The 15800-nt window shown below is 33.2% G+C and overlaps 1 protein-coding gene and 1 long non-coding RNA gene across 4 annotated transcripts; both read left to right on the plus strand.

Moving 5' to 3' along the window:
* The first annotated feature begins 761 nt into the window (after positions 1-761).
* On the plus strand, positions 762-4764 carry LOC140668779 (uncharacterized). The gene is made up of 2 exons (XR_012047248.1): positions 762-2038; positions 2146-4764. It is a non-coding gene; the product is annotated as an uncharacterized lncRNA (long non-coding RNA).
* A 4599-nt stretch (positions 4765-9363) lies between these two features.
* LOC140668769 (uncharacterized) lies at positions 9364-13569 on the plus strand. 3 transcript variants are annotated; one of them, XM_072898074.1, is made up of 4 exons: positions 9365-10257; positions 10621-11713; positions 12151-12585; positions 12952-13567. In XM_072898074.1, the coding sequence occupies exons 2-3, from the start codon at positions 11014-11016 to the stop codon at positions 12570-12572; spliced, it is 1122 nt and encodes a 373-aa protein (XP_072754175.1). In that variant the 5' UTR covers positions 9365-10257; positions 10621-11013; the 3' UTR covers positions 12573-12585; positions 12952-13567. The 3 variants fall into 3 exon arrangements, with proteins under 3 accessions (XP_072754174.1, XP_072754175.1, XP_072754176.1); XM_072898075.1 differs by having other exon boundaries at positions 10662-11713; XM_072898073.1 differs by having other exon boundaries at positions 9364-11713; positions 12941-13569.
* Positions 13570-15800: the final 2231 nt, after the last annotated feature.

Genomic DNA, 15800 nt, shown 5'->3' on the forward strand with positions numbered 1-15800 from the left:
AAGATACTTGAAATCGAAACTAATAAATAAAATAAAATATAAAACATGTGTCTTTTCTATAAATATATTTCTATGTAAAAAAAGAGACAAATATTGCATTTCAATAGTTTCAGTAGAGATCTGAATACCGTAAACGAATGTCATCCGGTTGAAAATAGTTCCTTCGGAACGGAAGCAACAAATAATCGGTCGAGGTGTGGATGTAAACTGTGCGCGACGTGCACTCGTCATATGGGGGGAGGGGGGAAGGGGAGAAAGAAATAGCAGGAGAAAGAGAACGAGAATGGATGTAAGCGAAGATCGGTAGAGACAGGAAGAGATGGAAATATTCTGGGGAGCGTGCTTACGTATACGTGGACGCGCCCCATATAATCCCGAAGATGCCTCTCCAGTCTTCTCTCTGCCTTGGAGATCATCCTTGATCCGCGACGAGAAGTCATTTTCATGCAACTACGAAACGCTTATCATCGTAGTTGTCGTTGCGAGAAACGTCACCACGTGATTTTCATAAACGTAACATCAATTTATTTCGTAGATTTATATTTCGTAAATTTTATTTTAATTTACTAACTTGATAATATTCTTAAAAAAATTTACCAAGAGTGTAACGTAATTTTAGAATATAAAAAAAATTAATAACTTTTGTTAACAGAATATAGTAATAATATGTATATAATATATAATAATTAAACATATCTTATTATTTATGTAATTTATGATTATATATCCCTTTTGTATTTATAATTTGTAATATTTATTTTTAGTGTTTATTTTTATGTAATGCTCATTTTTTAAGAATATTATTTGAAACAGAAAAAGAAAAAAGATTATAAAAGATTATAAACATTTAATCGTTTATGTGCAGTTTACAATCATATGTCCGAATTTGCCGTCCAAAGCAAACCATATGTCGGACACCGCTACGATTTATTGCGTTGACACGTGTCTCTGTCGCGTATTTCGTTTCTTCGTAGTTCCCCTCTCTTTTAGCGACGATTAAAATATACTTTCGAAGATAGAACGATCGAGTTTCTTGAAGTCTCGTGTGTTGTCGTTAATATGTATATATACAACATTTTTATATTACAAAAGAGGAAACATGTAATAAATATAAATTTTATTTTATGTAATTTGCGCGCAATCGAATTATTTACAATTATTTATCATTTATTTTTACACGTGTACGTACATATATATTATAATATTGTACATAATATGTTGTTTAGCTCAAGTAAAACTTGAAAAGTATGATAAATTTACAGATAAATTTACAGACAATTTTACCCTAACAAGCAAAAATGTTCAATTCAAACATCCAACGCTTAATATAAACTTTATAAAATATTTCGTGTATAAAAAGACGCAACTTTCCATTACTGCTCTATTTGCAGCCGTTGGAAAAGGCATATAAAAAGGAATATCTAACAACCGAGGGTTGAGTAATGGATTATATTCCTTCCTGATCGTGGGTATTAAAAAATGGTAAATGCTCTTAATGACGGCATTAATAATTGTATTCACCGTACTGCCAGTATTGACCTGAAGACACCCATACGTGGCACGCCCGCAGAATACCCTTGTAACGATCCGGTTCGCATTCATCTGGGCGGAGAGATCGTTTGTGAATGAGCGAACATTCAATGGCCGCACTTTTGATCTCAGCGTTATTAATTATCCGCAAGTAGCTGCGAACGTTTGGATCTTTTCTTTCGTTCGCCTTGAATTTCGTAAATCATCTAAACCTCCCTGATTCTTGACGGGTTCATCGGCACCTCAACCGCAATCTCGTAATTCAGACGTATCTAATCTCGTTTATGTAATAAATATTCTTAGAACATAAGATACTTAAATAAATATATATGTATAAATAAGCTCTAATTTTTAATCTCATTATTATTGTAATGATCTGCACGCAGCGCACATACTCGACTGACGGATATAGGCGTTTCGAAGATTCCAGTTCGCTCCCCGATCATCGATTCGAGCTAGATCGATCACCAACTTGAGATCGCTCGAGGCGAGTCAGAAATCGTTCTCGGTAGGTGACCTTTATCGCCTTATTAGAGGATGCACTCTTTCTCTGTACTTTATACTTTTTTACAATGTTCTTATCTCTTGTACATGCGCGTCTTTATCTCGTTCCAGTATCGATACACACGCGGAGATCTCTTCCTTTGGAACCGGGGATACTTAACACAGACCGTCATTACTTAACGGAGAGTAATAAAGTTGTATTACCAATTAGCCCATCGTGCGAGCACGCGCATGAACAACTCTCCACCGGATAGCTTGGTAGCTTATCGTAGTTACGATCGTTGCCCGTTGCCTCGTTTCGATCTCGCGATGAGGATAAAATCGGCGATTCGAAAGGGATAATCATTGTTATCTCACGAGCTCTCTCGTTCGGACGATACGCAGCCTGCGCAGGTCGAAACTGCCGAGCGGCAGGTGAATGCAAAATTCGCGAACTCGGTCATCCCCGTGAATATTAAACGTTAATATTATACAGGGGGCCACAATTTTCTCGGTGCACAATGGACGCGCGATATAATTGTACAGCGGCTAAGGATGTTGCTCGGCGCGCGTACAAAATTCACTCATCGCGCCGCACGGTCGCCGTCCGAAAAAAGGAATCCGGAAGTACGCAGGGACGAAGGGACGAAGGGACCAGGGCCCGACTTGTAGTTTGGCAGAGCGATTTTTATTCACAACGGGTGGCGGTAACCGAGCGGCCGTGAGGAGCGACGTTGGTAGGGGGAAGAGGACGAGAGATGGAAAGACAAACAAATGGATAAGTGTGAGTGTGTCCAGGAACGTAATTAATGAGTAGTTTGGCGGTCGGCTGGACAGCTGTCCTCTTTTTTCTACGACGACGGACGGAACCGTGTAGCCGACGGAACGTCGCGGCAACCGAAAAGTGGAGAATGAGAAAGAGAAACGCGGAAACCTCCTCACGGTCCAACTTAGACACGGCTCCAGACATGGCGGAAGGAACAAGATGGATTACCTGACACTACCGGACAAGATCAATTGAATTTCTATTTGGACGTAACCGAGCCCGCCTCTAGGTACCCCCCTCGATCCTACGAATTCCCCCTCCGACCCCGCGCGAGCGTTAACGTCTAATTCTTTTCCAGCCGTCGTAGATCCGACAATCTCCGTATGTATTATATTTTTCTGACAAAAATAAAAATTGAAATTTCCTGCATTTATATTTTTTATACGAATGTGTATAAAAAGAGCGGTTAAATAATATATTATTTGAAATATTGTTTTTATATCCTATAATAAGAAGTTAACATGTTAGAAAAATTTATTGAATACGTTTGCTGTAGAATTGTTATCATTCGTGAATCACATAAGATAATATTTTCAACGTTTGCAGTAAAAGCAATATACAAATTACATAATATTATTACATAATATTATTACTGTACAATAACATATATGTATATATAATCCAGTCTTTTGAAAAAAGTATGTATATCACAATACAGACACATATACATATATATACACACATATTTATAAATTAATATAATTATAAATAACCAGACAAAAGTTTCCGTAAAATAAAACGTTTGATAATTTTCACGGTGGTCCTCTCTTAATTTTTTACGCACATTATATAACAGCGGAGGGTCACGCATCCTTCTTTCGCTGTCTCCCTGACGGTCGAGTAATAATAAATGACTTCGGCAGTAGCTGTCTAATTACCTTCATGGACACCGCACAGATGCACGATGCAAGTACTGATAATCACGTAACTTTTTTGTTACCGGTTTTTACTACGTATGTCGGTTAAATTTGTCGCATTCAGCTGATTAATAAAGTAACATTGCTCAAGAATACTTATAAATATTTTGTATGTCACACGTTCACCTTGGAATTTTCGCTCTTTTTAATGAATTTTTTCCAATATTTAACGAGAAGAATATTAAATTGTAATTAATTGTTTATTAATTTGCACAATCGAATATCCGTTATTTTCGCACTCACATAATATTATTTTCTCTTCTTATATATTAATTAGTTGTCTAAAAGATAAGAATATGTTTCTTAATTGTAGAAAACTTTGATCATTGAATATGTACCGAGCATCATTAAATGCATTCGATTATACAAACACTATTACTATTATAAAGTGATACATATATATATATATATTTTTTTTTACACATCAATACATGCAGTGCGATATTAAGAAGTTTAACAAAAACGAGTGTAAATCAACATACGTAATAATCTACATTAGCCTCAACACTATATACCGATAGCAGAGATGTGCATTATTTGAAATAAATGCATTTAAAATGGAAATGGAAATGTAAAATGTAAAATGTAAAATGTCTATTTTGTATTTTGCATTTAAAATACATGTTTTCAAAAACCATTTTACATTTCCATTTTAGTAGTTTTCATTGTCCACTTTTTATTTGAAATAAATTTTTTTGCAAATTCAAAAATTAATCGAGATATCGATAATATTAGTTGTAAATATCAATAAATGGATATTTATGTAACATTGCATTGCACTTGTTCAATAACTTGTAAAATAAATCCTAGATTAAATATTTAGTAATTTAGTCATTGTGTGTATAACCGAGCTATTGTCACCCATTCATGCAATCGTATATTATGCAATGATGCTAGAATACAGATCTAAATTCACGTAAAAAATAAGAACGGATAGTATAAGATCTAATTTAATCTAATAGATAGATAATAAGAATAAGAATTTAAATATAAATAAATGTAAGAATATAAATATTTAAAAAAAGTTATTTTTATCTTAAAAAACCATTTTAAAAATGCTTATTTTTCATTTCTTATTTTAAATAGATGTTTAAAAATTATTTTGTATTTTGCATTTTTTATTTCAAATAAATTTGGATACCCATTTTGCACATCTCTGACCGATACGATGATAACGCATCGTCTGAATTTACAATCGTGCATCGTTCATTTCTTAACGAACGTCGTGTTGGCTTATCGCGCCGGAATAAATGAAAGCATTTTTGCAGTCAATAACCGATTATCGCACATTCGCTGACCGATTCGCCGCCTATTGTGTATCGTAGGATTATTTTTCTCGTCAATACACACATATGTACGCGAACGCGCGCGTACAATTACACATAATCGCATAATCATATCTAATGACCGTGACGAAGAAGCGTAATGATAACGGGCGACAAATAATGCGTGTCGAACGACCGGTCGTATCAATCGGCTATAATTTAGCGGCCGTAAACACGAGCGTGTCGCGTATCGATACGATGCATATAGCCGAATACACGTGCAGGTGAATCGAGGCGTTAATGAGCTCCTCTCATTGTCAGCTTGGCTGATAACTCGCTAAATACCGGCGAATATAAGCTTATTTCGTTCACCCTCGAGAACTCGAGAGCGTCTGCGCGATTTTGCAGTACCACATCGCGGCGACGACTTCGGCCAACAAACCGGCAATGCATCGTTAGCTCGACTGGCTGGCAGATAAATGACGTGGTCGCCTCAGATCTGACGTGAATGAAGCCACGATGGCTTTACCCCACGTATATATGCACGTATATACATACATATATGCGTGTTTACGCGCGAGTGTGCGCGTACGTGTACACATACACATATATGTGTCTGGTACACAATCTACGCCATTGCGCATCCCCCGGTGATCGCAATAACTACCTAATGGTACATTGAACGCCTGGCCGTGTGCAGTTTTCGTTCGCATCAATTAAACGTTTTGTCGATCTCGCGTAGAATTTTAGCCTCGGGCGATTGTTCGCGCGTACCATGTATATCGACCACTCCCCTCCCTCTTTCCCCCCGCCTTTACCATCCCCGTTAACAAGCATCGGATAAGCGAGCCACGTTAATGATAATTACTACCACGGCCACATAAGTAAGTAGGTTTAATGGAATGTTTCGTCAACCTTGAAGCGCTAAGACTAGATCTAGATTGAGCCTGGTCCCGCGAGTAGCGACGTTATTTAACGAGAATAGATCTCGTGGGAAAATATCGATCAGCGATCACTATGATTCTCTTCAACGACCCGATATCCGGTCGTCCAAGGGAGTATGATTTATGTAATGGTTTTCCCAACGCGCGCTTACATCATAGCGCATGCAGGATCCCTAAGGCGTTATTTTTGCATTCATTTATGCCGCAGCTTTCTTGCAGCCGATATGTAGTGTAGTTTAACGAATGAAACTTTAAACAATATATAAACCAGTGAAATGATAAATAAATAACATATTTTTTGAAATAAAAATTTTATACCGATTTTTACTTTATGGAATGACACTATGCAATAAGATGATTAGATTGTTTATTTTTACAAATCTTTTTTTTATATATGTGAAAGATGTAACTTGTACTACCTTGCCTGTACATTTATATATATATATATGTATATGTTTATTAGATTTGATGCGATAATATTCTCTTTTTATAAATGTGTTTATTATTAATGTCAAAATTAAGTGTCATAATTATATTGTTATCGGTATCTTAATCGTGCGAAATTATTTTTCAGCGGTCAGATGGACAGTTTCTTAAATATATGAAGTATTTAATGTGCGTGCAAAATTTGGGAGTGGCCGTTACATAGCTTAACGGGAGAGGGTGGAAGTTGTCTTCCCTAGCGGTAGAAGAATCCAATGATTTCCGGTACACGCAATAGTCTCATTAACTTCCGCCACCCGATATACGTCCCATTTTAAAATGGATCTATTGTTCTTCGACCAGAAAACGAGTAAGAACGCTAAGCATAATCGACGAAAGAAAATATAGCAACATAATAAAGATAAGCATAAGAGATTAATGCAAATTTAAAGTTTTAAAAATATGTTTAATGATCATTATTCTAAAGAAATCATTTTCCCGACTTTCAATTACTTCCAATATATATATATATATATATTTAAATGAATTACTTGAATCACTGAATTATTATAATTTAATTTAGAGATTTATCTCCCCGATATAAATCTCCAATTGAAATTATGTTAGCATATATAATTAGAATAAACGTCATATTAATGATCGGGCGTCTATCGCTTTAATTTACTACGTTATGACGGAACATCCTACGCACACCCAACGAGAAACGTCGGCGGTTCCACGGCGGATGAGCAGCTAGCGAAGCATCGCGACGTCGGCGGACTATCATCGTATCAATGCGGCGGAGATTGACAGTCCTGGTCGTGATAAATGATATTTCCAACGTCCTACTCTCCCTCTCCCCGCCCCCACCTCCTCAGTGCGTCTCTTTTCGCTGCCATTTCTTCCTACCACCGCGAATCCATCCCTGCTGAGTTCGGCTCGTCGCCGAGGGTGCCCAGGCCGAGTAAAGCACAAGGAGGGAAGATATGCGCGAGAAGTAAACACGTTACGCAAACAAACGCTGGATCGATAATCCCTCCCCGTCCCATTCAAAGTACACTTTATACGATTTAAGATTTTTTCCAATGTATCTCACATTACGGATATTTATTTTGATTTCTAAGCATCGGTTCTCTCTTCATTTAACGAGATCAAGAGATTTTTTTCATTTAATTTTCTCAATTTTCACTTAAGGTCATTTCGGATTTGGCGGTAACGCATAAGAAAAGTATGTATTAATTATAACAATTCTGAATAATACAGAAAATGTGCGTTTTCTTTTAATTGTCAAGGACAAAGAGTGGACATGTAAGTATGTCGGTGTAAAGTATGATATAAATAGAAAGAAGACTATTGTCACATTTCTTTTATTTCTTTGGAAGGTAACGTAATAAATTGAAGAACGGTTTTGAAGAGTTTCTGTTCAGCGCTTACAAAGCATTCCTACTGCGCTTAAAGAAGCATTTTACTGATGTTGACTGATGTGATTGATATGTATTATATGTAATCACTTAAAAATAATTAAATTATATTAGTAGGCAGAATGCGAATTATTTTCGCAATTATTGATATAATAATCAAAGAAAATGATTAAGAATGCAACAAGACCAAAAACTGTTCGATTCTATTAAATTCTTTAGAGACAAATATATCTAATGAAGCTAAACAAAATAAGGAAATTTTGCAGTAAATTTTGTCATTTTGTATTAACTTAAAATCTAAAGTCATGTGGGGATGCAAGTAATTTGTCATGGTACGACACACACACCGCAAACGAAATATATAAATCAATCGCACAATAATAGATGCCGTCTGGCTTGATCCCGATAGTCCCAATTTTCCCAAATGGCTACAAATGTCGCCTCTTGCAGTAACGAAAATTCCTTATACCTCGTTGCTCATATGGCGGAGAATCGAACAGGGAGTACATAGGCACATATGTTACTGTACGAGATGTTACCATTACATAAATACAACACGAATCTACGATTTAACACATTAACAATTAATACAAAATCGTTTTTTACATCCTGTAGCTTTTATTTGTTATAATGTTATTAAATTTTTGATTTTTATACATGTAATATTATATTAAACATACACAGTACATATAATAACTTGTAATAAAAGTGGCTCGCTTAATAAGCAAATCGCTACGAAAAGTAAATTATCAAAAATAATCTTCGATTTTACCTGTATTTTGTCTGTAATTTGTAAGTTATTTGTAAGGAAAAAAACTTGAAATAGTTACGTAAATGTAGATAGAAATATCCATAACTGGACTAGAAACAAGGTTTCGATAAAAAATGTTCTAACAATATCCATTGGTTCCGGTTATTTGGTTTATTCGAGAAAAAGAAAGTTTTACAACTTATTGTAAATCTCACAGAGGTACACAGCATGGTGAGAGACTTTCGATAGAATTTCTTAGCTTCGTCCTTGGACCTCTCAACCTTTGTATTTGCCGACAATAGATCGTTTTATTATTAGACCAATGGATCAGCAGACTTGTACAATATTTTAAGCATTACCTGATGTAACTTTAGAGTAAAATAAACGTTAATGGTTTTTGTTCGAAAAATAGAAAAAACAGCATGTATGAAAATATATGTATTTTAGGCTTTGATTATTATTAAGCGAAAAGAAACTCGTGAAAAAATAAAGACCACACGTTTTAGAATATTTCAGGTAAGTGTCGTGCAGGTCATTCTGTCTTAATTTAATGATTTATCAGGTTATAAACACCACAATACAATACAAGAAAAAAGTATTTAGAAAATATATTAATTACGAAATATCCTCGGGTAAACAAATATATATAGAATTACAATATTTATATAATATTTATAATTTTATAATATTTATATTTATATTATGTATATATTGCAAATATCAATTAAATAAATTAAATTACTAAGAATGATATTAATTATTTTAATTTTTCTCTCTCGTATTATGTGTATAGGTACTATATCGACGATGCCAGCGAAAATAAAGTCAATACAGCTAAAATCATTAGGAAATGCTCCCAACTTCGGAACCCTCGCCCCTTCCCACAAGTATCGGCGATCGAGGATTATTATTTATTGCTATCGGCTAACGCAGAACGCATTTCGCATCCAAGCGCGTGAGAGCGCGAAGCGTTCTTCTGACATCATTTGATTCGCCATGTATGCCTAAACTCGACCGCATACGTGTATAACGCGCACGAACGTGTGCGCGTGCAGACGCGTGTCCGTTCAGCCGTTTAGAATCCCCGTAGGTTTGGTCACCACTTCGCATCATCAATCACTTTTTTTTTCGGACGCTCGTTGCTATTTATAGTTAGTCCGTAAGGCCGTCTATTATCTTCCGTTAAGGATAATTATTCTCGAAATGTTCTTTTAACCCTATCGTTGACGCCTTGTCCATCGTGTTAATCAATACATCTCACTTAAGCCTTCTAATACTTTCTTGCTTTTTAAATCATTATTTCTGATTTCTTTCTACTATTGGTTTTTGTAATTCGACAAAATCTCTGGGTTAAGTATATTTGTAAATATTAATATAAAGAGAGACCTGTTTTCGTGACCTCGTCTGATTAGTAAACAATAAAAATATAGAGATACTTTTATTACTTGTGGTAACAATTACTTTTGACTTTGTCTTGTGTATAATCACACGAATTACGGTCGAAATATAGAATCAAGAAATTTTTTGTGCGACAGTATTTCTAATTAAAAGGAAAGAAAATCGAAAGGAGCAAGAAGAAGTTATTTCGCGTTAAGATATAATTGATTTTAAAATAGAAAGAAATTAATAAAGATATTTATCTCATAGAAAAGGTGAAAGGCAATTTCAATTCGGCGTGTGCAGGATCAACGATTCTGGTAAGCAAAGATGTCCCATACGTGCACATGGCACTGTGCATTGTGCGAGGTCGCGTTGGAAAGGGGGAGAAAAGTGGGGAAGCCAACGTAGATTTTGTGTCAATAGCATTAATAGTGGGAGGGGACTGCGGCACGAGCAGCAGATCGAAAATCGAATGTATATTTGGGGGTGGCCTTAGCAGTGAATGAAGAGGCAGCTGACAGAGGTTGTGAGCCCCCCTGCGATACTTCGATTCGGGCAGAGGCCGACCGAGCCGTGTGGACTTTTGCTAAGGGTAGCGTACGATCCTCCCCACTTTTGCCAAAGACCCTATTCTGCGTAGTGTAGTATTATTCTAGTGTAACTTCGTTCGTGATTTTCAGTATAGCATGACCATTGCGTCTGTCCTTTTTCCCCCCGCTAGACCCAGTGGACAAGTTTGGAAAACTATTCGGACAAACCAGTCGCTTTTCGCTTTTCCTGTGTACCATACCAAAGAGAAAAGTGAAATTAGTTTCGCCAGTCTTCAGACAACGTGCGGACTAAACGTACAAAATTCGATATCAAGTTCTAGTTATTCGCGACATAATCATGTATCATCTCAGTGCATCAGTGTATCAGAGTGAAACAAATTTGTAAATAAAAGTGAGCGTATGTACATACTCATCGTGGGCCCGTGTAACGCACATGTAATGTACGTGCGCGTGTGCGAACGCGCGCACGCGCGAACACATGTATAAATTACTGTGATATTATAAACGTATTTATATGACAATATGCAATCAAACGTGGACAATTATTGGCCAAATTTCAACGAAGAAGAACTTCCACCTATATACAGAGAAGAATGTCAATCATTGCAGCAGTCACTACACCAACCACCATATAATCCACCACACCAGCCACCACGTCAGTTATCGCACCAGCTAACATATCAGCCAACACACCAGTCACCACACCAGCAGCCACACGAACAAGAATTATTTGAATATGCACTACCAGTTCTTCAACCGACTACTTTGCTGGAAAAGGTTCTAATTCATGGAAAGAAGGCTGTAACAGAAACTTACTGTACAGATCTAAACAAAGTTCCACAGAAATTTCGCAATCAAATCGTTCCGCGCGAACGTTGTGACACGAGCTCGTCCTCGTCATCTAGTCAAATATCGCCGTCGATTGCCGAATGTAATCAATCTGTTGCCAACTTACAGGAACCATATTGTCCACCGCAAAATTTTTACGGAAATTACACCAAGCCTTCCGCCAGTTGCAATGCTGCAAATTTTATGTCGAATCACATGCAATCCCCGTATGCCCAAACCATGTGCTCGCAGCGGCAACAACAGGGAACAAATTGTAAAAACAACAATTACAAACAAAGAAATAGGCACAGAAATATAAATAGTGACGAACAAAGATCGCTTCCTTCTTTCCACAACAACCTCACATCGCTCGCATGGATAAATAAGACTAATGGTAAGTCGTTTTAATACAGCGTGCGCATATACTTATGATACGATTGTATAAGAAGCATTTAAGTGCAATTGATTTTCGTGTATAAATAATTTATACTATAGTTTAAATTTTATATCTTTTTATATTAACAAAAAAAAATAAAAATTATGTAGAAATAATGTATTAAATAGCCACAGTATACAAAGTAATACTTTATACTTGTTGAAAAAATAAAATAATAATCATTAACATAGCTTGAACATTTAAATGATTTTTTATTTCGTGCTGTTTGGTAAATTCTTTATATTATTGATATATTTACGACGCAATTTTTATAAACTGTGTTTTATGCTATTTTAGTTAAATGTCTCACTTATTCTCGATGTGTAATTTTAATTTTATTTTAAATTTGTTTTTAATATAAATTGCATAATTTGTCATAAATGTAAACGTTACAGCTAATCAAGAAAACGGAACCGTACAGAAACGTACAAGGCAGACCTATACACGGACACAAACTTTAGAATTAGAAAAAGAATTTCATACCACTCAATATCTCCCGAAACAACGTCGCGAACAGTTAGCTCAAATTCTACATTTATCAGAACGACAGATTAAAATTTGGTTTCAAAATAGACGAATGAAAGCTAAGAAGACGAAAAATGAATTGCAAAATGACATCGCTGTAACTACGACTATACCAACAAATAATACAAGAACCGATATGTTAACGATTCAACAGAGACAAACGTTAAATATTTCGCAACAGTTGCAACCGCAAGCAATTCTGCAACAATATGACGGAACATATCAGAATTATCATCACACTCCAGTACCTTATCAGCAAAATTTGCCTCTAATACAATATCACAATATTTGATAAAAATATCAAAGTAAGTATGATTCTTTATATCAAAAAATTAAATTTATTAAATTTATTAAAAACGTAAAAATTGAAAAAAATTTAAATTTATCTTTGTGAATGTAAAGCAATTGTACCAAACTCTTGGCCAGTATATATTTTCATTGCAGTTTCATAATTATTTTAATAAATAAATTAATAGATTTATTTAAGAAACATTAATAGAAGTTGAAAATTATTGGCAGATATTTTTAAACTGCGTTTAAAAATATCTATAATATACAGATAAGGAAAGACGTGCGCAATCATATAATTATTAAATATAATAATAATTTAAATATAATATACTATAGTTATCTATGTTAAAGATTAACATAATATGCTAGATTTTTTTTAGGTTTCGTAAAATGCAATATTCAGCGATTGAGCAGAGAACTCTTGATTGCTACTACTCAATGAAGCCAGGTTAAAACTTACTCGGCGTTTTGAAGTCAGATAACCTTCAGAAACGCAAGTATGTCGAACACAGTTGGTCCTTCACGCCGGTTCGTAAAGAGGGAATGCGACGACCGAGATCGGGGCAGCTGACCTTGCATCACTATGATTTATGGCCGAGCGAAACAACGAGCGTTCTACAGCTCAGGTATCAGAAAAGCTCGGCCGTTCACATCGCATTTTCTTCGAAACATTCTTAAATAATATTACATTTTACGGGAAAATATTTGCACACGTCATTCTCAAAAATATTTGGACACATAATGCAAAATTCACAAACAATTTGATTAATGACAATAGGTCCATTTGGCAGCTCACGCTTAACTTATGTATATGCACATTAGCTGTATTTTAAACATTTATAATTTTTTTTGTTTAAAGCTCTCATAACTGATATAAAAAAGATCATAAAAAAATATTTTCTTTATAATAGCTTGTCTTTCTATGATTTCTTTTTTTTTTTTTTTTGCTAAGAATAAAAAATATTATTGTTATTGACATTATTAGGAACAATTATTAAAGATAATTATTTGTGTAATTAATAATTACATTAATAATTTTGTTTCTAATTATAAAAATTTTTTTATATATCATATCCTAAAAAATAGTAATATAAAAAATTATTACATACATAAATATACAATTATATTTTACTAAATCATTGTCTATTATAAATTATTTTCAAATAATAATAAAATAATTAATTAATACAGCTAATGTACAATAACAAGTTAAAAGATATTATTATTAATTTATTACTATATAATAATATATTAATATATTGTTATATAAGTTATGTATATGTTTATTAATATTGTATATATACTTATATCTGCATCTATGTATATATATATAAATATTGTACATATAAATAAAATATATATATTATACATATAATCCAGCTTCGAAAAAAAATTAAAAATTGAAACCTATGCTTATACCCATATACAACGAACGGAATAAGAAGAATTACGATATGGTAATGTATAGATAATTTAACAATTCTTTTTTTTTAATTTTTTTTAACATTCTCTCTTTATTTGATGGAACAGAAAAAAATAGTTTAATTTAAAAAAATTTATATGCCTGCAATTTTTACTGTAATTATCCGATAACAATTATTTAAATATTAATTATTACAAATAATTACCTTTAATAATTATTTCCACTAATATCAATAACAATATTCTTTTATTTTAACAAAACAAATTTTGTAGAAATACAGTTTATTGGATAAACGCGCAATAAAAAATACTTCTTTACAATACAAGAAATAGTGAGATATTTTACATTTAATGAAAATAAGATATGCAGAATTTTAATTTAGATAATTATAAGATTTTGGTAATTTTGGTTCATTCAATATTAATATTATTTATTTTATTAAATAGTAAATTTTAATTTGTCTCTTTCTCTGTCTTTCTATTCTTTTCTAATATATAAAATTAAAATATTCTGATCGTATATGATTATTAATTATTACCATGTTATTATGCGAGTTTCTCGTAAATAACGATACACACATATATAACTTAAATTGCAAATATAAAAAGCTTATTCAATAACTAGAGAAATAATATATAAAATCAATAAAAAGATTGATGTGATAGTATATGAAAAATATGTAATTTTAAATTACTTAACATCACACAAACGTGATGAAACGATAGCAATTATTTAATTTTTATACACTCTAAATAAAATTTGAATGTCATAGATTTTGAAGTAAAGAATCCTTTTAAGTTACTTATTTATCATTATTCTTATGATACAGATTTTATATCAGAATATCTTTTGTTTCCTTTTATCTTTGATTTTATGGAAAAATTGGCATAATTTTTATCTATGAAGTTTTACTTTTATTTACGAAACACATTTCACATTTTTATTCATACACATTAATTTATATGAAAAATTCTTTAGAAATAATTAAATGCTTATATAAATGTAATTATATTTTCAATATTTTATAGTCATGTCTCAGTCTCATATAGTATTATAATTAGTGAGATATAATAGTTAATTTATTAAAATTTATGGCACAACACAAAAATTTAAAAATCACAATACATATTGCGATAAAAGTTTTTATTTATCTTGCACTGTCCTGGAAAAGAGAGCTTTGCATAGTTAAATGTTAATGATATATACTATGCATATAAACTTATCATCAGTATTTACTCTATGTAATTATTTAACCGCACATTCTTCAAATGTAGACAGTTGTTGATACTTTTTATAATATAAAACTGTTGTACTATTTTATCGTATATAGAACACACTGTACAACAAAACTTAAAAAAAGGAATTATTGTTTTAAAAAAACACTTAAAACGTTAAAAAAAGAAGGACGCCTATCCACGCACGTTTCACGCTTTCAACCATCTTGTTCCGTGTGAACAGCGCAGCTGCATAACTATTCTCCCCACTCTATCTCCTTCCTTTCCTTCCTCCCTCTCTCTCACTTTCCTTCTTTCTCTGTCTGTCTCTCTATTCATCCCCCAAGTTCTAAGATTTTAAGCTTGTCAAATGACAAGTTAGTTGCGCTTCTAATCTTATGCAACTATGCATACTATTAGAGACATTATTTTTTATATACAAATTCGAAAATATTTTCAGCTCATCTTTGAAAAATTTTATTTTTCTTACATTAAAATGTATGGAAATTGAATAGTTGTTTTTGTTCACATTTAATTATTTATTTATTAGTTATAATAAATATATATTAATGAGCAATCCTAATATAAAATT

Source organism: Anoplolepis gracilipes, chromosome 8, assembly GCF_047496725.1.
Source record: "Anoplolepis gracilipes chromosome 8, ASM4749672v1, whole genome shotgun sequence".
Classification (NCBI taxonomy): Eukaryota; Metazoa; Arthropoda; class Insecta; order Hymenoptera; family Formicidae; genus Anoplolepis; species Anoplolepis gracilipes.